Source organism: Scyliorhinus torazame, chromosome 8 (genome assembly GCF_047496885.1).
Source record: "Scyliorhinus torazame isolate Kashiwa2021f chromosome 8, sScyTor2.1, whole genome shotgun sequence".
NCBI classification, from domain to species: Eukaryota; Metazoa; Chordata; class Chondrichthyes; order Carcharhiniformes; family Scyliorhinidae; genus Scyliorhinus; species Scyliorhinus torazame.
The window spans coordinates 212,051,335-212,077,053 of NC_092714.1; the positions used below are offsets into that span (position 1 = coordinate 212,051,335).

A 25,719-nucleotide genomic window follows, 5' to 3' on the forward strand; every position below is an offset into this window, starting at 1 on the left:
ATCCCCACTTTAAAAAAAAAAATTTAAAGGGCCCAATTCTTTTTACCCAATTAAGGGGCAATTTAGCATGGCCAATCCAACTAGCCTGCACATCTTTAAGTTGTGGGGGTGAAACCCACGCAGGCACGTTGAATGTGCAAACTCCACATGGACAGTGACCCGGGGCCGTGATCGCACCCAGGTCCTCGGCGCCGTGAGACAGCGGTGCTGATCACCGTGCCGCCCAAACATCCCCACTTCTGACCTTATGTCAGAGGCAAGGTCATGGATGAAGCTGTTGCAGATGGGATATTACTTGCAATGTCCTGGAGCTGAGACGATTTGCCTCCAAGAACAACAATCATTTTCTTCGTGCTAGCAATGGCTCCAGACCAATGTCCCCTTTTAACTAATTTGTTGTGCATAGTTTGTTCATTTGAATGCATGGTATGCATGTGTGGTATCTTAAACCGAACAATTTGTGAGTGGCATTTGGTACGTTCTATATGCAGCCTACATAGGAACAATGCTCTAAACAGTGGAAATTCCTCCTCCGGGTGCTCTGGTTTCCTCCCACAAGTCCCAAAAGACATGCTGTTAGGTAACTTGGACATTTTGATTTCTCGCTCAGTGTACCCGAACAGGCAGCGGAGTGTGGCGATCAGGGTACCCGAACAGGCGGCGGAGTGTGGCGACTAGGGGATTTTCACAGTAACTTCATTGCAGTGTTAATGTAAGCCGACTTGTGACAATAATAGAAGATTATTATTATGGCACTGTTACTTAGCTGATTGAGAATTAACTAAGAGCTGATTGAGAATTAACTGATGGGGCATAATTGGTCAAGTTGAATTTTCCCTGCTTTTTGTGGGAGCAGGGCATGCCTGAGAAATTTTCCATATTGTCAAAAAGATGCTAATGTTGTAGCTGTGCTGGAACGGCTTGGAGAGAAGCATGGTTAGTTTTCAATCCCAAGTCACTGCACATAGGATATTGTCAGGACTCATAGGCTTTGTTGTATTCAGTGCGCCCAGTTGTTTCTTGATATCACTTGGAGTTAATCAAATTGGCTGAAGATTGTTTTTGATGATGATGGGTGCTTAGGAGAGAGTAAAATAGGAGAAATGAAGGGTTCTGCGATCACGGGTCCTGTTGCCAAGAAATGTGCAAATCTATGACCCAGAATTGGATCCAAAGATGCAAGCATTGCATAACTATTGTAAACGTTTCCTACAAAGATATGTGCAATTCGCTAAATATTTTAACTCCGAGACATGAGCAGTCGCTGATGTATGTTGGCCATGACTCTAATTTATCTGTAGCATGTTCTGTAATCAAAGATACAGTTGCCATCCCTGTTGTTTGTGAGAATAAACATTTTTTTAAAAATTGATAACCAAATTGGCACTTGGCTATAAATGATTGCAAATGTTTAAGTCTTGTGCACTCTGCTGTTCTTTAAGTCTGCTCCTACTAGCTGATTAATTGTCCACCAACAATCACAACTTGATGATGTGGCAGGATTACAAAGCTTTAATCTGATTCATTGATTGTTGGATCGCTTGGCCCTGTCAATAACTCCTTGTTGTTGCTTCACCTGGTTGGCATCTCATTTTTAGGTATGCCTGGAAAATGAGGACTTGTTAGCAAATAAGGTAGCATTATGGCTGTGTTACTGGACTAGAAACCCAGAGGCCCCAGATAAAATCCTACCACAGCAATTTTGGAATTAAATGCAGATAATTAAATATACCTGGAATAAAAAGCTAGCATCAATATATATATATATATATATATAAAAATTAAAAAAATAGCTGCTGCGTCCACAGTTCAGCATGCACAAGTCCCTTGTTTTTGCTTCATCTGGTTGGCATCTCATTTTTAGGTATGCTTGATGCTGCTTCCAGCATGTTCTACATTTAAGGATTGATTCCCGCGGTTGGTGGTAATGATAGAGTGATACAATAACATAAATAGGAACAGGAGTAGACCCTGGAATCTACTCTTGCCACCCTGTATGATCCTAGCTGATCTTTGATCTCCATAGCTGAGGAAGGATGTTCTTGTTATAGAGGGAGTACAGCGAAGATTTACCAGACTGATTCCTGGGTTGGGAGGATGGATGAATGAGGAGAGATTGCGTCGGTTAGGATTGTATTTGCTGGAGTTCAGAACAATGAGGGTGAGGTGGAGGGGTAGAGTCTCATAGAAACCTCTAAAATTCTAACAGGACTAGCTAGTCAGGGTCGATGCAAGAAGAATGTTCCCGATGGTGGGGGTGTCCAGAACCAGAGTTCACAGTCTTGAGGATATGTGGTGGACCATTTAGGACAGAGATGAAGAGAAATTTCTTCACCTAGAGACTGGTAAGCCTGTGGAATTCATTACCACAGGAAGTGGTTGAGACCAAAACATACAATGTTTTCAAGAAGCAGTTAGATATAGCACTTGGGGCGAAAGGAATCAGAGGATATGGGAGGGGAGAGGCAGGATTAGGCTAATGAGTTGGATGATCAGGCCATAATGAATAGCGGAGCAGGCTCGAAGGACCGAATGGCCTCCTTCTGCTCCTAATTTATCTCTATCCAACTCTTTGGGGTAGACAATTCAAAAGATTCACAACCCAGTGAGTGAAGAAATTTCCCTTTATCTCGGTCCTAATTGATCTCAGTTCTGAGACTGCTCCTGTGTCCTTGGTTCCACAGCCAGGGGAATAAAAACTTGCGAAATCCTGTCAAGCCTCTTCAGAATCCTGAATATGCAATGTGATCACCTCTCATTATTCTAAACCCTAGCAACCTTCATTGCAAAAATCGATCTAGTGGACAGTTAATTGTAATTTCTTTTGAAATGGAGACCAAAACTGTAATAGTACTCTGAATGAAGTCTCATCAAAGCCAAAGAATTTGTACCCAAATCTTCTTACAACAAAGGCCAGCAAGCAACTTGTCTTCCTTTTTAAAAAAATTTAGAGAACTCAAATTTTTTTTTTTTCCAATTAAGGGGCAATTTAGTGTGGCCAATCCATCTAACCTGCACATTTTTCGGTTGTGGGGGTGAAACCCACGCAGACATAGGGAGAATGTGCAAACTCCACACAGACGGTGACCCAGGGCCGGGATTCGAACCCGGGTCCTCAGCGCCGCAGTCCCACTGCTATCCACTGCGCCACATGCCACCCTGCAATGTGTCTTCCTAATTACTCGCTGTACCTGCTGTGTTCCTTGTACCAGCACACACTAGTCTCTCTGACATCAACATTTAAAAGTTTGAGGGCAGCACGGTGGCGCAAGTGCCTCACAGTTGCCTCACGGCGCCGAGGTCCCAGGTTCGATCCTGGCTCTGGGTCACTGTCCGTGAGGAGCTTGCACGGGTGTTTGCGTGGGTTTTGCCCCCACAACCCAAAGATGTGCAGGGTAGGTGGATTGGCCACGCACTTTAGCCCCTTAATTAGAAAAGATTAATTGTGTACACTAAACTTATAAAAAGAATTTTTTTTTAAAAGCATTTAAAAGTTTGATAACGTTTAAATGTTCAATTTTTAAAATTTTACTACCGTAATGAATAACTTCACACTTGCCACCGGTGTACTGATATCATGGTTGTTTTGTTGTAATTCACCGACTGACCACTAGGAGTCTCCATTAGTATACAAGTGAATTTTAGCGTCACACAACCTCGTACTGACGAGGGAGCTGGGAGAGAGGTTGCTTGTGGATGTTCATATTGTTATTCGCCTGTTTTGTATATATTTGACCCACGGTTGATGTTAATAAATTGTTTATAGCTTTAGCTACAAGTGTTCTTGTATTATTATTCATCCATTCAATAAGAACATTACATGGTACCAGGATTGGATGGTATAAAACATTGCCACGAGGTCCATAGAGATTTGAAGATTTTGCAGACTGCACGGATTAACCAACTGGAGTTGTTGAAGCCACCAATGAGTCTCAGATTTCATGGTAATGTGGACAGCAATGGCGTGTATTTAAACAACAATTTAATCTGTTTCTTACTGTAGTCAATTTAGGAGATCAATCGGGACTGGTTTAGCTAAACAGCTGGCTTGTAATGCAGAACAAGGCAGCAGCGCGGGTTCAATTCCTGTAGCGGCCTCACCGAACAGGTGCCGGAATGTGGCGCCAAGGGGCTTTTCACAGTAACCTCTTTGAAGCCTACTTGTGACAATAAGCGATTATAATCATATTATTATTAAATTTGTGTACGACAGCGATGCTCCGAACAGCGGCAGGGCCCAAAGCAATTGCGGTGTTTAATACGTGTAAATTTGTAAATGATGAAGATCGTAGAAATTTTAACAAAGCAATTTGAAGATTTGATGAACATTGCACCCCAGAAAGAGCAACATCTATGAATGCTATGTGTTTAGATCATGTTTACAGAAGAACCCAAAGATCATTTCATCACGGATTTAAAGTTAAAAGTTAGGGCAGCATGGTAGCATTATGGATAGCACAATTGCTTCACAGCTCCAGGGTCCCAGGTTCGATTCCGGCTTGGGTCACTGTCTGTGCGGAGTCTGCACATCCTCCCCGTGTGTGCGTGGGTTTCCTCCGGGTGCTCCGGTTTCCTCCCACAGTCCAAAGATGTGCAGGTTAGGTGGATTGGCCATGATAAATTGCCCTTAGTGTCCAAAGTTGCCCTTGGTTGGGTGGGGTTACTGGGTTATGGGGATAGGGTGGAGGTGTTGACCTTGTGTGCTCTTTCCAAGAGCTGGTGCAGACTCGATGGGCCTCCTTCTGCACTGTATATTCTATGAAAAGCCAAAACCTGTAATTTTTCTGCTGTGATGTCTTCCATGATTCAGAATCAGATTGTGTTTGGTGTGAATGAGGGGACGGTTGCTGGGGAAATAGGAACTGTCTTTGGAACAAACAGTTAAGATTTGTCAGGCTCACGAGCTAGCAGCACAGCATTCTAAAATGTTTCTCCGTAATGGCGACGTTGTCTTGGAGGAAAGTACTCCGGTTGCCACCCTTTTTCCAAAAAGGCGGGAAACGTCTGAAAAAAGGTGGGAAAATTCCTGCAACTCCTCGAACACCAACAAGCAGGTTAAATATCAGGATGACGTATTTCTGTTTTAAGGAAGTGTCCAGCGTTTGGCAAGTTTATTCCAGATGCAAAGGAAAAAAAGCACTTTGCTCAGAATTATTACTCTTAAGCTCAACCCCAGATCAGTCAGCACAGTGGAAGACAGTCTCCAGTGATGTTGGAGTAATAACAGAGAAGAAGAATTTTGAGGAGACATCAAAAAATTCTCCAGCACTTAAAAAAAAAAAATGCAAACTGAAAACTCCATTTAAAATAAATGCGGTTGATGAGGACAAATGGCTGCTACCACTTGAAGTGAATGGTACAGTGGTTGAACTGAAGTTAGACACTAGCGTCAAAACCAATTTAATTAGCATGACTGACTTAAAAATTCAGCCGATTAGAAGAAATCACAAAATATCTCTTGAGAGATTATAATGGTTTAAGCATTAAATGTTATGGTGCTTGTGACCCGAGTGGTAGTGAAGAACACATTTTTTTCTGTCCCATTCATTGTTAGGTAATCAGCCCTGTGAAGAATTAGGTCCAGTGCATCCACAAAGGATTTGATCAACACCGCAATGATTCTGAGAACGAACATTATCAGCAAATTCAGTGAAGTATTCACAGGTTTTGGTGCACTACCATTAACCTATAAGATACAACTCAAAGAAGATGCAAAACCTGTGATCCATGCACCAAGAAGAGTACCTGCACCTCTTCGGGATCGTCTCAAAAAGGAGCTACACAGATAGACAAAATTAAAAGTAATTAGAAAGTTATAAGAACCTACCGAATGGGATAACTAATAATAATCACTTATTGTCACAGGTAGGCTTCAATGACGTTAGTGTGAAAAGTCCCTAGTGGCAACATTCCGGCGCCTGTTCGGGGAGGCCAGTACGGTCATTGAACCCGTGCTGCTGACCTTGTTCTGCATTACAAGCCAGCTGTTTAGCCCACTGTGTTAAACCAGCCCCTATGGTACCAGTCCCAAATCCTATGGTATGTGTAAAGAAAAAGAATGGCTATATTCGTATAGACATGGATCCCAAAGATCTTAACGTAAAAGTGTACATATTGTAAAACAATTATTACAAAAAGCAATGGACAGCCAATCTGATCCATATCTCGCGAAATCATGTTACAAAGCGTTACCATTGTCACATGGTAGATCGTCAGCAGAGTTTTTCATGAATAGAAGGTTGCGTACCACACTTCCATACTTGGTAAAGAAGGAGCATGCAGGAAATGCAACACATTAAAGCAAAACAAAAGCAGTTCTATGATTGTGTCTGGAACTTTACCACTTCTGAGTAATGATGACTTTGTGAGAATAGAAGATTCAGGCAATTGGTCGAGAAAAGCCATTGTACTTGGAAGAAGTAGCACCTCATTCCTACAATGTACAGACAGAGGATGGGTTGGTCTTGAGAAGAAATTGTCGCATACTCGAAAACCAGAGAAGACTTTCACAACAACGTGATGGATCTTGACTCTGCGTCAGAATCAACGTCCGCTTAAGTGTCAGATAGTTCCAACAGTTTCTGAGCACGAAAATGTCATGGAGAACATTGAATCTACAAAGATACCATGTAAATATATGGATGATAATGTATTAATGTATTCCTTCAAAGGAAAAGGGGATGTAGTAATATCATGGTTGTGTTGCAATTCACCGATTGACTCCTAGGAGTCTCATTGGCATACAAGTGAATGTTCGAGTCAGGTGACCTCAGACTGACTAGGGAGCTGAGAGAGAGATTACTTGTGCACGTTCATACTGTTCATCTGTTATTTTGTATATATTTGACCCACAGTTTTTTTAGAAATATTTTTATTCAAATTTTTACATATTACATACAACAGAAAAAAGAAAAACAAAGAACACATAAATAAACATCTTACAACTACATCACGAATTCCCCCAATATACAAACCCCCCATTAAGCAATAATAAACACAGTAGAAAACACAAAGTACACTCGCCCCCCCCCCCCCCCATCTCTCTTCCCCCCGCCCCTCCCCCTGGGTTGCTGCTGCTGACCACTTCCTAACGCCCCGCTAGAAAGTCTAGGAACGGTTGCCACCCCCTGAAGAATCCTTGCACAGACCCTCTCAAGGCAAATTTTACCCCCTCCAATTTAATGAACACTGCCATGTCGCTGATCCAGGCTTCCACGCTTGGGGGCCTCGCATCGTTCCACTGTAACAGAATCCTCCGTCGGGCTACCAGGGACGCAAAGGCCAGAATACCGGCCTCTTTCGCCTCCAGCACTCCCGGCTCGTGCTAACCCCCAGCTCGGCTTAACCTGGGTGTTCACCACCTTAGACATCGTCCTCGCCATACCCATCCAGCGCCGGGCACGCCCAGAACATATGGGTATGATTTGCTGGGCTCCCCGAGCACCTCCCACACCTGTCTTCCACCCCACAGAACCTGCTCAGCCTCGCCCCTGTCATATGCGTTCTGTGAAGAACCTTAAATTGTATCAGGCTAAGCCTGGCGCAAGAGCAGGAAGAATTAACCCTACCCAGGGCATCCGCCCACGTACCCTCGTCCCCAAGCTCCTCCTCCCATTTACCCTTTAGCCCCACCACCGAGGTCTCCTCCTCCTCCATCTCCTGGTAGATCGCCGAGACCCTGCCCTCTCCAACCCACACCCCCGAGAGCACCCTATCCTGGATCCTGACTGCTGGAAGCAGCGGGAACCCCCTCACCTGCTGTCATACAAACACCCTTACCTGCATGTACCTGAAGGCATTTCTGGGGGGGAAGCCCAAACTTTTCCTCCAGCGCCCCAAGGCTCGCAAACGTCCCATCTAAAAACAGGTCCCCCATCCTTCTAATTCCTGGCCTGTGCCAGCTCAGGAACCCTCCATCCATTCTCCCCGGGACGAACCAATGGTTCTCTCGGATCGGGGACCAAACCGAAGCCTCTACCTCACCCCTGTGGTGCCTCCACTGCCCCCAAATTTTCAAAGTGGCCGCCACCACCGGACTCGTGGTGTACCTAGTCGGCGGGAGCGGCAGCGGTGCTGTCACCAGTGCTCCCAGACTCGTGCCCACACAGGACGCCATCTCCAGCCTCTTCCACGCCGCCCCCTCCTCCTCCATTACCCACTTGCGTATCATCGCCACATTGGCAGCCCAGTAATACCCACATAGATTATGTAACGCTAACCCTCCTCTGTCCACACTCCGCTCCACCCTTCTCACCCTCGGGGTCTTTTTCGCCCACACGAATCCCATGATGCTCCTACTGACCCGCTTAAAAAAGGCCTTGGGGATCAGGAATGGGAGGCACTGAAATATAAAAAGGAACCTCGGGAGCACCGTCATCTTCACCGACTGTACCCTATCCGCCAAGGAGAGTGGCAGCATATCCCACCTTTTAAACTCCTCCTCCATCTGCTCCACCAGCCTCGTCAAGTTGAGCTTGTGTAGGGCCCCCCAGCTCCTGGCCACCTGGATCCCCAGATACCGAAAACTCCTTTCCGCCCTCTTCAGTGGAAGCCCGTCTATCCCCCTTCCTTGGTCCCCTGGGTGTACCACGAAGAGCTCACTCTTCCCCACGTTGAGCTTATACCCGGAAAAGTCCCCAAACTCCCTGAGGATCCGCATCACCTCCGGCATCCCCCACACTGGGTCCGCCACATACAGTAACAGGTCATCGGCATACAACGAAACCCGGTGTCCCGTTTCTTTCCCCCCCCCCAGACTCCCTTAGAGCCATAGCCAAAGGCTCAATTGCCAATGCAAATAGCAAGGGGGATAGGGGGCACCCCTGCCTCGTCCCCCAGTACAGCTGAAAGTATTCCGACCTCCTCCGATTTGTGGCCGCACTCCCCACCGGGGCTTCGTAAAGTAGCCTAACCCAACTAATGAACCCCTCCCCGAACCCAGCCCTCCTCAACTTCCCAGAGGTACCCCCACTCCACCCTATCGGAGTCCTTCTCCGCGTCCAACGCCGCCACTATCACTGCCTCCCCCTCCACTGTCGGCATCATGATTACGTTAAGGAGCCTCCGCACATTGGCATTCAGCTGCCTTCCCTTAACAAAACCCGTCTGGTCCTCGTGAATCACCCCCGGGACACAGTCCTCAATTCTGGTAGCCAACACCTTCGCTAACAGCTTCGCGTCCACGTTGAGGAGAGAGATTGGCCTATACGGCCCACACTGTAATGGGTCCTTGCCCTGCTTCGCGATCAGCGCCCTGGACATCGTCGGAGGTAGCCCCCCCCTCGCCTCATTGAAAGTCCTCACTAATGGCCCAGCAGGTCCATGTACTTCCGGTAAAATTCCACCGGGAACCCATCTGGCCCCGGTGCCTTCCCCGCCTGCATACTCCCCAGCCCCTTAGTCAGCTCCTCCAGCCCTACCGGTGCCTCAAGCCCAGCCACCTGCTCCTCCTCCACCCTCGGGACCCTCAGTCGATCCAAAAATCGACGCATCCCCCCCCCCCATCTCCATCGGGGGTTCAGACCTATACAGCCCCTCATAAAAGTCTCTAAATACCCCATTTATTCCCACCGCACTCCACACCGTGTTCCCCCCTTTATACCTAACTCCCCCAATCTCCCTCGCTGCCTCCCGCTTCTGAAGCTGGTGTGCCAACATCCGGCTAGCCTTCTCCCCGTACTCATACACCGCCCTTGCACTTTCCTCCACTGCACCTTTGCCTTCTTGGTGGTCAACAGGCCGAACTCAGCCTGGAGGCTTTGTCGCTCCTTGAGCAGTCCCTCCTCGGGGACCTCTGCATACCTCCTATCCACCCTTAAAATCTCCCCCACCAATCTCTCCCTCTCTCTCCTCTCCTTCTCCTTGTGGGCCCTAGTGGAGATTAGCTCTTCCCTAATCACCGCCTTCAGCGCCTCTCAGACCATCCCCACCTGCACCTCCCCATTATTGTTAGCCTTTAGATAGCTTTCATACACCCCCGGATCCGCCCGCTCACCACCTCATCCGCCAGCAAGCCCACATCCAGGCGCCACAACGGGCGCTGGTCCCTCTCCTCCCCTAGCTCCAGCTCCACCCAATGCGGGGCATGGTCTGAGATGGCTGTGGCCGAATACTCCGTGCCCTCCGCTCTCTGAATTAGTGCACCGCTTATAACGAAGAAGTCTATCCGGGAGTAGGCTTTATGGACGTGGGGAAAAAAGAAAATTCCCTGGCCCCCGGTCTGACAAACCTCCATGGGTCCACTCCTCCCATCTGGTCCATAAACCCCCTCAGCACCTTGGCCGCTGCCGGCCTCGTACCCGTCCTGGACCTGGAGCGGTCCAATGCTGGATCCAGTACCGTGTTGAAGTCCCCTCCCCCATTATCAAGCTCCCTGCCTCCAGGTCCGGAATCCAGCCCAACATGCGCCGCATAAATCCGGCATCGTCCCAATTCGGGTCATATACATTTACTAATACCACCTGCAGCTTACCACTCACCATCACATACCTACCTCCATTGTCTGCCACGATGTTCAGCGCCTCAAACGACACCCGCTTCCCCACCAAAAATCGCCACCCATCGATTCTTTGCATCCAACCCCAAGTGGAAAACCTGCCCTACCCACCTCTTTCTCAGCCTAACCTGATCTGCCACCCTCAAATGCGTCTCCTGGAGCATAACCACATCTGCCTTCAGTCCCTTCAGGTGCGTGAACACACGGGCCCTCTTGACCGGCCCGTTCAGGCCTCTCACATTCCAAGTTATCAGCTGGATCAGGGGACTTCCCGGCCCCCACCCCCGCCGATTAGCCATCCCCTTTTCTAGGCCAGCCACGTGCCCGCGCCTCCTGCACTCTCCATTCCCCCCAGCGGCAGACCCCCGCCCTGACTATCTCTCCGAGCTCCAGCTCACCTTTGGCCAATGCAGCAGCAACCCAGTTCTCTTCTTCCCCCCCCCAAAGCTAGGTCCACCCCTAGCTGCGTTGCTCCCCCCATAGCACACTCGTAAGTCAGCTGACTCCTGCTGACTCCTGCTGACTCCAGCCACTCCATTGACCCCCCCAGTGTGGTAGTCTCTCTTTCCCCCCCCCCCCCCTCCTGTCCATCAGCGGGCGCTCCTCTCAGCAGGCCCCCCCCCCCCCCCCCCCCCGGTCCTGCCCCCTTCCTCCCCTGGCGCGGGAAAAAGCCCGCGCTTTCCGTCTGACCGGCCCCGCCCTCTCTGGCGCATCTCCCTTTTGCGGCCTAATCCCACCTCCCCCACTTCGCGCCTCCTGTCTCCCCTCCCCCCAATGGGGCCCCGTCCTTCCAACCACTGACGCCCACTCTCTCAAACCCCCCCTTCGAACCAATTCACCCTTCCCCACCCAGCACCCAAGGAAACAATACAGAACAGAACATCCCCCAAAGCACAGTAACCACAGTAGCCCCCCGCGACCTCCCCTCACAACCAACCCTCAGTCCGTGTCCAACTTTTTGGCCTGAATAAAGGTCCACACCTCCTCCGGCGTCTCAAAGTAATGGTGCCGGTCCTTAAACGTGACCCACAGTCGCGCCAGTTGCAGCATCCCGAATTTCACCGATGCAGAACCACCTTAGCCCGATTGTACCCGGCCCTCTTCTTGGCCACCTCCGCGCTCCAGTCCTGGTATATACGGACCTCTGCATTCTCCCACCTGCTGCTCCGCTCCTTTTTTGCCCATCTTAGGACACACTCCCTGTCCACCAAGCGGTGGAACCGCACCAGTACCGCCCACGGCGGCTCGTTAGACTTGGGCCTCCTTGCCAGGACTCGGTGGGCCCAATCCAGCTCCAGGGGCCTCGGGAAGGCACCCGCGCCCATCAACGTGTTCAGCATCGTGACCACATATGCTCCAGCATCCGACCCCTCCGGGAGACCCAGAATCCGCAGATTCTTCCTCCTCGACCGATTCTCCATGTCCTCAAACTTCTCCTGCTATTTCTTATGCAGCACCTCGTACGCCTCCACCTTCACCACCAGGCCCAATATCTCGTCCTCATTCTCCGAGGCCTTCTGCCACACCTTCCGGATCGCCGCCCCTTGGGCCTTCTAGGTCTCGACCAGCTTGTCGATCGAAGCCTTCATCGGCCCCAGCAGCTCTGCTTTCAATTCCGTGAAGCAGTGCTTGAGAAACTCCTGCTGCTCTTGCGCCCACGCTGCCTGGTCTCCACCAGCCGCCATCTTGGCTTTCCTCCCTTGCACTTTTCGCTGCACCAGAATTACTTTTGTCACTGCTCCACTCCTGGTCCAATCCATACAGTGCCGGGGAAATCGTACTGTCACCTTCCCACACTGGGAACCGTCGAACAAATGCCGCTGGGGCCCCTCAAAAGAGCCCAAAAGTCCGTTTCTGGCGGGAGCTGCCGAACGTGTGACTTAGCTCAGCATAGTCGCAACCGGAAGTCATCATATTTGACTCACAGTTAATGTTAATAGATCGTTTATAGCTTTAGCTACAAGTGTTCTTGTAATATAAATCAGGCCATCCGACAAGAACATTACACCCGGGGGCAGCACAGTGGCAGAGTGGTTACCACTGCTGCTTCTCAGTGCCGAGGATCCAGGTTCGATCCTGGCCCTAGGTCTGTGTGGAGTTCGCATTTTTATGTTCCTGACCAGTTTTGTATCTCTATTTTTTTCCCTAATTATCTTTTTGTTTTCATTTTGGTTTCTCAAACACTCTGAACCTCGTGCTTTACTACTCTTTGCAATATAAGCCTCTTCTTTTAATCTGAATACTATCTTTAATTTCCCTAGTACCTTAGGTGGCGGCGTATAAGACAACTCAATTTTCTTGGCCCTAAAATCATGCTTTTGCTTATGTTTGGTGTGATTAACCTACCTTTTCAGCCATGGTGGGCTATACTCATTTGTAGCTTGCCTCTTTTTTTCACCCCACAAATGGGATGTTTTACTTACCAGTACCTTATAACTGGGTTCAAGGGATCAAGCAGGCAATACAACTGTGTTGCAAAGATGTGGGGCAGTTTGAGATGCCCACACAAAGCAGACCCCCACATGATGAATGAGAAAGATGGCAAACATGCATAGCCTGCCGATGGTTCACTTTTACACTCCGCCCCTGTTTTGGAGGGATTTTCCGAGGCTTCAAAAATCAACTTATGAACTGACATCTACGGAATCATTCATGCTGAATTTTGTTTTCAATGGAATGTATTCTTGTTAAACGTTTTAAATTGTTTCATGTTTTGCACTGTTTTATTTATGTGGACCATGAGGTTACAGATTGTTGTATACAGTTCTGCTGCTGATGGCCCAAGGTGCCTCATGGACGTCCAGTTTTAAACAGCTAGATCTGTTTGGAGTCTGTCCTATTTACACAGTTGCAGGGCCATACAACATGATGGAGCGTGTCCTCGGTATTAGTATTTCAAAGCCCCTGAGACAGGTGGTGAAGAAGAGGTCAAGTAGAGTTTTTTTTGCTTCTGTTTGTTGTTTCACCACCCGATAGTTATGTTCTTCAGAATTCTACCATTTGAGTCAATCATGTTACTACCGAGCCAATCTTGTTGATGGACATTGAAGCCCTCCACCCAGAGTATATGCTATGCCTTTGCCACTGTCATTACTGCTTCCAAGTGGTATTCCACGTGGAAGAATACCGATTCATTACCTGCAGGAAGGTTGGTTGGTGGTAATCAGCAGGATGTTTCCCTGCCAAATGCTTGTCCTGCTGCCATGTGTCTTTATGGAATCCAGGGTCAATATTTAGGATTCATATGGCTATGCCTTTTGATCAGCGTTCAAAATACATGGGGTCAGCGGATAAATTTGTCCTGGAAACCTTGCCAATAGCCGCTGAAAAATAAATGATAGGTGGGGGGAAAAAAATCAAGAATTGTCACCCCTGTTTATTTTGATTGGAGGAACAGCGAGCACATTAGACAAACTATTAGCAGCTGCACCTGCCTCACACACATTGCTGCTCCAACTCCTCCAATCACAGGTCCCTTCCTATGTTCCCTTTAGGGTGCACACATGCGTGGCTGTGCAGCTATGGGCCGCACCAACAGGAAGCTCAAGTGAGATGGGGTGGGGCTAAGCATTAAATCACATGCAAAAGCTGGAGAGATAGCGCAGGAAAAAAATGCAGCTGTGATTGGAGGTGGTTAGAGTATGGAAAGAGAGAATCTATTTGGAAGAGAAGCAAGTGTGTGGAAAAAGTGTAACTTTGATTGGAGAAGCATAAATGTGGAACGGAAGGAGAAGCAGATGTGTCTTGAAATGACAGGACAAGGTCTCCGAACGCAATAATAGACTGAACTTCAGATGGTGACAGCGCTCCAGATTCACGCCTCGAGGGTTGTGGGACTGGGGAAGAGACCCAGGGAAAATACCCCAGTAGTCAACCGGTAGTTAGCCTTTGAGGAGAACAGAGGGAATGTTTGAATCAAATGAAAGTGATGGGACCTGTAATTCAGGAGTGATGAGATTTAGCCTAGTTCTGTTTCTATACCAATCCAAAATAGGGGTTTTGGTTGGCTTATCTCCTCTCTGCAAGAAGCACCGCAGTGGCCACAGTCAGATAATTCGGCCCAGAGCATTGGGGCTCTGTTGATCTGCTTTTGTTGTGCAACCTTCTTCATAGTTAACTGGTTTTGGGAAGTTCAGCTAAAAATGTCTTTTTGCAAGAACAAATAGTATATCCAAAAAGAGTACTAACTTCAAGCCCTGTGTAATGAAATCAATGGAATGGATAAAGTCCGGAAGATGCGTTTATGTTTATGCATTGTTCCAGCTCTCTCAGGCATTGCAGGACAGACCAAATGGTTGTCAGAAAACACAATCTATTTGTTCACTTGTTGCTATTTATGCCCGACAACCAAAGACAATGAGCTTCATCAACTAAAAGTTGTTAAATTGAATAAGACATTTTCTCTTATTATGCTTTTATTGTGTTTTTCTTTATGGAGGTGGGGTGTTGGTAAGTAAATGTCCACCGCAGATTAGACTGTCCATAGGCATTAAAGAGAATGAAGAAACAATTAATGAAAATGGTTCTTGGCATGAACAGGTTAGAGAAGCAGGGGGCTGATCTCCTTAGACAATTTTTGATACTAGCCCCCAGATGTTAGCAGAAGAAATTTGCACGGTTAACTGGACTGGATGTGCCATTGTTGTGTCTGGATTGATACCTGGTGCTTCATCTGGTTTTATTTTTGGCTTTTGTAGCAGTCTGATAAAGCTGAGTAGTTTGGTAGATCATTTCAGGGAATGAAATGAAATGAAAATCGCTTATTGTCACAAGTAGGCTTCAAATGAAGTTAATGTGAAAAGCCCCTAGTCGCCACATTCTGGCGCCTGTTCGGGGAGGCTGTTACGGGAATCGAACCGTGCTGCTGGCCTGCCTTAGTCTGCTTTCAAAGCCAGCGATTTAGCCCTGTGCTAAACAGCCCCAGGCCGAGCAGCTAAGAGTGAGCCACACTGCTATAGGCCATATATCAGTTGCATATAGGTGAGATCAGGTAAGGATGGTGGATTTTCTTCCCTAAATAAAGGATGGGTTTTTGCAATAATCCAATAGTTTTCCAGCCATCATTACTGATAGTAGCTTCTTATCCCAAATTCACTTAACTGAATTTAAATCTGCCAGGTGGGATTTGACCTCATCTCCCCAAGTTGTATGTTTAGATCTCTGGATTACTAGTCTAGTGACACAGCAACTATATTACAGCAATCTTACACCTGTAGGTAATTCATGCTAAATAAGTCGACAGCAAAATTGTTAAGTTGTAGCAAAGTGGAAAGATCTATTTGGCCATAAAGTATGACCTCATAAAACTGGGCAATAATTAACACAGACTATGTGAAATTTTTTTTAGCACAGCCTAGCATGCTGTAGTTCCCAAATTCGATATTAGGCAACAGAGTCGGGCACCGGAACGTGCAAATAAAACTGGGCTGGGTTCGTCTTGTAGGCTTCTCAAACTGCTAACGTTTCTTTGGACCTCTGTAATCTGTTGAGGTTTCCTGTAGTTCTCAAATTTCAGGTAGAAGCAATCCCTTTGGATCTTTCTTCTCTCTGCTTCAGCAAGCATTCTAAACCATTTAATTAGGCCTCTCATTTACAAACTATGTGAGCCAATTGACCAATTACCAGGTCACGTAATTGATATTAATCTACAAAATTCCTAAGTAAAATAATACTTACACATCCTTATCAGTATTGTACTTGTTTTTACCTAGCTCGGTACTGCAGTTTCGTGCTGTTACAAGCATTTAAGTTAAGGTAACAAAGGTTTGCTTAGAATCTAAACTATGGTACTTGAGTTTTAAAGCTGCAGAATTTGAGTACGTGGTTTAATTTATTCACAATGCGATTCTAAAACATGATTTTCTCATACATAATTACTTTTTGTTCCAAACCCTTGATGCTCTCACCTAACACACATTTAGAATTGCAGTCATGGAGTTTTCAATTGACACACCATGTAGAGCCTTTGGGGAACGTGTTGCTGCTGTTTGTTTAAAATAAAGTGCTTCCTGGTTTTAAGTGGCTTAGCTCTAATTAGATAGGTTGGATACAGATCAAATGTCATATGACTTAATCATTTTAAGACCTCGATTAGATCACCCGTCAACTTTCTAAACTTGAGGAATACTAGCCAAGTTTATGTCTTCATAATTTGCTGTATAATCCCTGATACTTCATGCATCCAAACTGTCCTTTCCAAGGTGAATATATTTCCTGAGATTTGGGTCTCCAAAACTGAATTCAGTGCTCCAGAACTAGGCTGCGCACAACAGAAGCATAATTTCCTCGCTTTTAAATTTAAACTCCTTTGACATAATGGACAGCAATTCTATTCGCCTTTTTGATTAACTTGTATATACGTACATGAGATTTCAGTGGTTTTTGTACTGGATACATAATTCACAATGCTCAGACGAATTATCAAATTCATTCCTAGAAATCCAGGAATAAAAAGAGAAAAGTACCAGCAATACTGAGCAGGTCAGGCAGCATCTATGGAGAGAGAAACATAATATTTTAGGTGGTGACCTTTCATCAGAACAACAGATTGGATGAGAGATCATTGGCATGAAACTTTAACCATGTTTCTCTTTCCACAGATGCTGTGTGATCTGAGTATTCTCTTTTCTTTTATAAATTTAGAGTGCACAATTATTTGTTTTCAATTAAGGGGCAACTTAGGGCTGGTTTAGCTCAGTGGGCTAGATAGCTGGTTTGTGATGCAGAACAAGGCCAGCAGCGTGGGTTCAATTCCTGTACCAGCTTGCCCGAGCAGGCGCCGGAATGTGGCGACTAGGGGCTTTTCACAGTAACTTTATACTTGTGACAATAAAAGATTATTATTATTATTATTAACGTGGCCAATCCCCTACCCTGCACATCTTTTTGTGTTGTGGTGATGAGACCCATGCAGACACGGGAAGAATGTGCAAACTCCACACTGAAAGTGACTCGGGGCCTGGATCGAACATGGATCTTCGGCGCCGTGATCAAATCACCACCAGTCAACTCTCTAAAGCGGAGAGCAGCCTCTGGTCCTCTGGGAAGTTGGCTGCAAGTATGATTCTGTATGAATATATCAAACTATCGATTAGTTTTATTAGGTCATGCTTTATGGCTAAATAGATCTTTCCACTTTGCTACAACGTGACAGTCTTGCTGTCGATTTAATTATCATGAATTACCTACAGGCATAAGTTTGCTGTGTCACTAGACTAGTAATCCAGAGATCCAAACATACAACTCGGGGAGATGAGGGCAAATCCCACCTGGCAGAATTAAATTCAGTTAAGTGAACACAAGCTTGAGGAATAGCACCTCATCTTCTGATTAGACACTTTGCACCCTTCTCAAATACACTTGTTCAACAATTTCAGCCTACGAACACATTCCCCAATTTTGGTTCTGTTTTTTTTCCATATGCCAGTTTCAATCTTGTTTTTCATGTTTTTGCCTTTAGACAGAACTTTTCATTATTCTGGCATTTGCACTTAATTTGGACAAATACTTTGTCTTTTCAGTACAACCATTGCCACTCCCATGACATTTTGTTCCAGGACATCTTTGTCATTTAACCTCTCCAGCCCTCTACCGTATCCCAGACTTTCCCTTCTGTTCATCTCTCCTACCCGACTTTTCAATGGCATTATCTGATCATATTTCTACCCTACTTTAGTTCGAAAGAAGTCATATTCGACTCAAAGCTTTAACCTCTGTTTCTCTCTACAGATGCTGCCAGACGTGCTAAGTATTCCAGAAATTTCCGGGGGGTTTTCAGATTTCCTTTATCCACAGTATTTAGCTTTTAAGTATTTGAGGGCATTTGCTTTATTCAACAATAATGCTGAACCGTTCAACTTTTTCTTTTACAGACAATATATGAAAACCGAATATACAGCCTTAAAATAGACTGTGGTCCTAGATATCCAGAGGCAGCTCCACATGTTAGATTTGTAACAAAAATAAATATGAATGGAGTAAATAGTTCCAATGGAACGGTAAGTTTATATTTGTCACCATAGATAGCTGTGCTTGTTTTTCAATAGCCACATTACTTCAATTGTTTTTGATTTTGGTGTCCAAAACTGAACTTATTTCTACCACAGTAGTGGAGTGAATGCTCTCTGGTAGATTTCTTTGGAGGATTTGACTCGTCATATGATTTAATTTTCATTGAGACATCATTAAATTTTGAAGCAAAAGAAAACTATCCTAAAAGTAAGTACTGTGCTCCCCCTCTGGCTCAGTCAGTTGCAGAATAATAGATGGCACAAAGGTTGTATGTTTTATTCTTGATCTGTGCCCCTGTAGCTTTTCTCCGTCGGAGCCAATGTTCTCGGGTAGTAAAACAGATGTCAACAGTATGGGTTAGGAAGAGGAAAATTAATCAAGGTTTTGAATTCTGTTTGCTAGTGAGTCTTACACTCCTAAATGAAGCTTGGTTATGTTTTTGTAACAGTATTACGACACAGAAGACCACCATTTTGGGCACACCGAGTCCATGCCTGCTGATGCACCCAGGTTTAGCGTAATCCATTCAACCCCTTGAGTCTGTTCTGACAGTCAATGAGGTCATGGCTGACCTGCACCCTAAACTCCGTTTACTCATTTTTGATCCATATTGCTTGATGCTCTTACCTAATGAAAAAATCTATCAATTTGAATATTGACCCTTAAGCTGCACCCTGTTTGGAGAAGAGAATTCCAGATTGCTGCTGCTGCTCTTGAATGGTCTGACTCCAATTTTATGTTTGAATAGAGACTGAAAGCAGCCTGATGCCAATGCAGCTTCGCCCCAAAATGAAATCAGTTCTTTGAGAAAAAATGCAAAACATTTGGTAGCAAGTTTTACTCCAAAGAGTATGTGGCAGGCATATTTAGTTTTTAACATCTTGTCGCTGCAAGCAATGCTTTATCTTGTTTTACATATTAGTGATTGTCCTTTTACTTACTGTCTGTTTAATGCTGTTGCACTACACGGCACAGTGGTTAACTCTGCTGCCTCACAGCGCCAGAGACCTGGGTTTGATTCTGACCTTGGGTGCATGAGCAGAGTTTGCACATTCTCCCTGAGTCTGCATGGGTTACTTTCCCCTCTCAGTCCAAATGATATGCAGGTTAGATGGATTGGCCATGCTAAATTGCCCCTTAGTGTCCAACTGTTTAGCTGGGTTACAGGGATAGGGTGCAGGTATGGGCCTAGGTAGGGTGCTCTTTCAGAGGATTGGTGCAGACTCGATGAGTCAAATGGCCTCCTGCACTGTCAATATTCTATGAAACCTAGTTGAATGGGTACAAGATAAGTGGTCATATGGTAACTGCTTGGAGTTCTCCTTTGGAGTGGTTAGAGATTTGGGTTCATTTTTGAAATTCACCTAACTTATCAGGTTTAGACTATACCACAAGGTGGAGCAATTCTTAATAATGGAACACTAACTGAAAGGAGACTGATGTCCTCCCCTTGCAGGCTGCAAACATGTCTTATGCATACAAAATATTTTAATTTATCAGTGTGCTCCAAGCACTTTATTTAATTTTCTGTCTTTTTTATTTTGAGGCTTAGTTTCACATGTAACTTCCACCATTTACGTGACGTTATACGTCCATTGTACCTGAATAAATGGAGATATTTTAAGCTCATATACATTTTTACGTAGTACCTTTTAAATAATTATTCCCTGGTGCATAATATGAATGTCAATGTCAAATATTGGTTCTCTGATCCTTGCTCGTAGTAAGTAGGATCAAGTGTATATGTTTATTTGCAGATTACGTAGAAACATTGATGTGGGAATGACTTGCCCTGATCCATTTTTCTAACTGTTTGTGTTTAAATCAACAGTGAACAAAAATAGTCCAGCAGATATTAGTAATTTGTATTTGCATTTTTCTCCAGGTGGATCCAAAAAGCATATCAGTCCTAGCTAAATGGCAGAATTCATATAGTATCAAAGCTGTTCTGACGGAACTTCGGCGCCAAATGATGTGTAAAGAAAACGGAAAACTCGCTCAGCCCCCAGAAGGACAAAGTTACAGCAATTAATCTGGAATTGTACCTCCACTATTCAAGCTTACTTCATTCTCCACTGTAGTATTTTTTTTCTAGGCGCATCTTGTAGATCTCAAAGTACTGGAAAAAAAAATTCCCATTTAAAAAGCAATTAATCTTAATACTGTAAATGTAAGCCAATACTAATTGTTTTTGTTGGACAAAGTTGTATGATAACACAAATAATCTTGCGCGTAACCACTGTCTACACAGTAGAATCTTTGTCGTCAGGAATTATCTATTGAAATTAGTACTGTTGAGACCAATGTGGCACATTTAGCTAAAGCTGTGAATATGCACATCACACAGACACTTGCTGCAGGTTTGGCCTTTAAATTATTGTCCCTTCGCAATAGTATTAAAGCTCAGGGCTATTTATTAGAGTCTAAACACAAAGGTTGGAACGATCAGTGCAGTATTGTTTTCTGGTCGTCATCTGCCAATGGGATTTATCTTGCTTTCAGAGCCAATCTTTCCTTTGTGCTGTCTCTAGTAAATGCTGAACACGGCTGATGTATTTTGGACCACTAACCTTAGTTTGCTGTAATGTGGATGCAAGCTACGTGTATAACTATTTGGTGTGTCCAGGACTTTTTTGACATTCGTGTTTGTACAAAGCCACATTTTAAAGCAGCGGGTATCACCACAACTCTTAAACAACCATTGTTTCCATTAAAAGCCTATTTTGTTGAAAAAAATGTTTAAGATATTAGATGTATGGATATAACAGTCTCGGAAATTAAAGAATTTAACATAACTTAATGGTATTCTATTAATATCCTTTTATTGTGTCAGCCTGATTATGAAATGTTAAAATTGTGCATTGTGGTTTATACATGGATTATATTTAAGCTAAATTATAAGTACGATAGCTTTGACCTAATCTAAAGTACATGTAAAATGCAAGTCGGAAAAACATTCTCAAGACAAATTTGTGATATGTACTTTTACTTTAGAGAACTGAATACTAATAACTTGTACTGCACTTGAGACAATTGTAGTAGAAATAAGGCATTTTAAATATTTTTCGGATATGTCCGGCCTGTTTCGTATCTGTTAAGTTTATCTATGTAGCTCAGAATTATTTAAATTAGAATATTCCTGTGGAACAAGACACTACAGTGAGTTAGACAAGAGTTAGACAATTTTTTGTGTCTCTGGGGCTTCAGCAATCCAACTGATAGGCCAAAACCCTGCTACAATGGTTCAATGTAAAATAATTGTGAAATCACAATCTGTTTCTCAATGGGCATGAGTCCACAGCCTGAGTTGCTTTTGTTTAGGTACTAATTGGCAATCTTGCTTTTTTTTAAAAAAAGTTCGCAGGGTAGAGATTGCAAATGTCGCAATAATTCCTGAGAATACTCCTAAAATTGGATTACAGCATTTTGTTTTAGTTTTCTTGGGTACAGCACACATTAATCCTTGCATTTCCTATGATGCCAATTGAATTTTCTGTGGCCCAATATCTCGGTAAATGAAAAATTGTAAATGATTCCTTACTGTGTATTCCAGCTACTGAAATGTATTGTGCTGCCAAAACTTTATAAATGAAAAGTGATGTTTGCTCCTATCAGGCAGAGACTTGGGCTTTGGGCGAGCTACTAATTTTATTTGTACAAAGCAGATGAATGAGCAATAAAAAGTGACGTTAAATCTAAATTTACCTATTTCAGTAATAGCTGCAACTCTATTTCTAATCATAGACACAGATATTAAAATGTAAACCTGATAAGCTGTACAATATTTATATGTCCTGTTTCTGCTAATCAGCTACAAAACTGAAACTAGGGATTTATCGGCTGTTCATGCCGGCAGGAAATTCCGGGGTTTCCCGACAGCGAGGGATGCTGTCAACAGAAAACCCCGCCCTAGATGTAAACTGACTTTCAGTTGAAACAGGCTTACCATAGAAATAAAATTACCGTTTGAAGTATGTAGCAATACAAGATAACACATGGCTATAAACACTGAAAATGATAAAATATGTAATGGCCCCTTGGTTGATTAACCAATTAACATTATATACAGCTCTTGTGTGGACTACAGCAACGTGTATCAGCAAACTTGTTTAGCCTTTTTAACCCTGGGTATTATGTCCTTGCAGTTCAATCTGCCGTATTTGCTGCTACCATCGGATGGTAAATAGTGGAAACATGTTCTAATAAAGAACTGACAATGCAGCTGCATGCTCCTTACCCTGCCTGAATGCTGTATGAGCTGACCCAGTCAACCCAGGCGGTGCTATATTTGTTCTTTAAATAACTGCATTTTTAATTTCTTTTAATTTGAAAATCTACACGTGAATTCTGTTATGTAGTTTCCACCCACATTATCTTGTTATTAGTCATAAAACATGAAATACAAAAAACTAAAGTCAAAATCATTTCATTCTATTTTTTAATTTAAGAAAGTGGAAGATTTTTAAAAATAATTTACAGTATTGCTGATGAGTGAAGTTTCCATGTCTTTTAAAATTAGGATGGAATGTGTGAAAGTAAGGAGGGAATGGGAATTGTTTCAATACCTTTGAAAAGCCAACATGGACACCCGTAACCCTGTTTTAATCCTAGTCCAATGTTTGGCAGACGTTGGTTAGCACAAGATTAAGATTGCGACAATTGTCTAGTGCTTCAGGATAATTTTCTTCATAGTTACATAGTTCTGTATTCTTGCTGTTTTATGAATACATAATTTCACCTAATCAGCCATTGTGACACTGGAATTTGCATAATACAGGCATGCTGCCAAAGTTTAACAGCAGAGTCTGAGGCATCAGGTATGCTGAACAGGAAGTGTGTGTATGCACTATTTTTAATACATTAACTTGTAGGTATCTTGTTAAGTTGGAGCATATGCTACTTTATAACAAGGGTGTTACATTATGTAACTCAGGTTGTACTTTTATCGGAACTATTGGTGACAGAAAAGTCAGATTGTATTATTATTACATTCTGGAGTTTTATTTGTCATTCCATTTTATTGTATCAGACAAGAAGGGCACGTTTCCCCAAAAATTTTCTAAGTTAATTGGCATTTTTTTCAGGGAGTTTTCAGCCAGTGAGTTCCCCACTGCTATTCAGTGACACTTAGCCACTTTTTTGGGCCATGGGGATTTTCTCACCAGTTTAGCCCACATTTAGAATTTCTTTTACCACTGGGGACCTGAACTTTGAGATCAGGCTGCCATTTTGAAAGGGTACCCTGGTGAGCTTGTGGATCCCCCACAAGCTCACCGCAACCGTGAACAATGTCACCTCCCCCACACATGGACAGTACTGGATACCCCTCTATGGGGTTCCCCCCCCCTTCCAGGACCCCAACCCATCACCCCACCAACCTCCCCCGGGAGGCCGAAGAATCGAGGAAGGCCAGTGGATCCCACGCAGGTAGGTCGTAAAGTAGGTTTACGACCTCGGTCCTGCCCATTTGGGTTCCGATTCCGACATCTCGCGGGACTTTGGAGAATCTTGCAAGACGCGGAGGCTGTCGGGAGGCTCTCGAAGTTTCTCCTGGCATTCTCCGGCTGCGTCGTGCTCCCCCTTGAGCGCAACACGACTGGAGAATCGCGCCCGAGATGTTGAAAGGAAAGGAGTCCTGTCGTTTGGCAGCACTGGAAAGAGTAAAATAAGAGTAGCAAGTAATAGGATTCTGTTCTTACAGCTACGACTCCCTTTGTTTATACCTCTTATCTTAACATTAGCACATGGCTGCTTTAATACAAATAAGATCAATTTTTTTAATGGTTCATACATTGTTTAAAACTTACCAAGAAACAGATTATTTTCAACAAAGACTCATCGGGTGACTGATAACTAAATATATGCTTCTCTATAATTTCCAATAGTAATGTTCCTTTGCATGCCACGTGTCTTTAATTTAATGCTTTACATGTAGTCAGTACACTTGTCAGCATGAGTAATGGATGTCATTTCTGATGAGTGCAAGCTCAATGAATGGCTATGAAGCTAATTGCCAGCGAGAAGTGATTGGAAACTTAGTACACAATTTAAAGGTTTGTTATGCTTTACATAAAGTAACCGCGTTATAGTTGGTGCATTACTTGCTGTTGGGTGCGGTTAGATCTTCTTTTGTCGAAACATTTTTCGAAGCACTTCTAGACAGCAATCACAGTGTTCAGCATATGAATTATGGACAGATACGTGGGAATGCCAGAAGTGATCTGTCTGCTTTCTATGGAGTCTACCATGGTGAAATTTCATCATCTCCCGCCTAATTTCCAGATAAGATCTAGCAGGGGCTCAATTCTGTTTATTGTCAGGTATAACTTTCGAACGCATTCTTACAAGCCACTGCAGGTGACATTTGGTGATGTGGTCCATTTTTAGCCCACCAATTCAAAAAGTAACTGGAAATCTTGTTTGCTGGGAACAAATCATCGCAACACAAGAAGGTGACGGATTTTCCAAACCGGCTGGATTTAATTGGCATACAAATTACCATCAGCGCCCTGAGCAACAGGGTCAGAATATTGCATTTAGCATACCATATACTGTTGTCAACCGTAATTTGTGTTGAGTCACCACACAATTATTTAAAGGAGTATGAAGAGTATATGACTGCAATGCGACCAAGAATACCTACTGTATCCTTGACTAATGATATTGATGTGAAACTCCCCAGGATGCTGAACAGATACAGTGGACCTCCTACCTCCACCCAAAGTCTAGTGGATCATATAATTAGTTTTTAAACAGTCATTTTGATGTTTGAATGGGATAAGAGGTAATAATGCCCTATAATTCTAACAGGATGTCCAATTAGTTGTTGCTGCATATTGTACCATTCAAAGAAAAACGCGTTGCCCATTCAGGAAAGGGCAAATTCGCCTAGTTATTTTACATACAACTAGTAACTGGTTTGAATTAACAAAGCATTTGGGTGAGGTTAGGCCCATCGTACTTTTGACTGCAGAGCATTTAACTTTTCAAACCACAAATGGAGAAATCTGAAAAAATTGGGTAGCATACCTTTTCTGTAAAATCTTCAATGAACACTAATAGTCTTGATACTAAATTTGATAACCATTGTTTCAGACCAAGAAATAAAAGCTGTATATGACTGAATTTTTTCCAAGATCATTATCAGCTTTCCTTGTGTAGAATGCAATATTTTCCTAGTATGCTTTGGATATTTTACTGGAATGGATTTTAAA

The 25,719-nt window shown here is 44.1% G+C and overlaps 1 protein-coding gene across 3 annotated transcripts in view; it reads left to right on the forward strand.

Annotated features, from left to right (window-relative positions):
• Nucleotides 1-22,205, forward strand: part of LOC140428362 (ubiquitin-conjugating enzyme E2 variant 1-like) — a 62,234-nt gene extending 40,029 nt beyond the window's left edge. For all 3 annotated transcript variants that reach the window (XM_072514745.1, XM_072514744.1, XM_072514746.1), the window contains exons 3-4: nucleotides 18,367-18,492; nucleotides 20,391-22,205. In XM_072514745.1, the coding sequence (XP_072370846.1) occupies nucleotides 18,367-18,492; nucleotides 20,391-20,537 (273 nt within the window). In that variant the 3' untranslated portion in view covers nucleotides 20,538-22,205. The remainder of the gene's footprint in view (nucleotides 1-18,366; nucleotides 18,493-20,390) is intronic.
• Nucleotides 22,206-25,719: the final 3,514 nt, after the last annotated feature.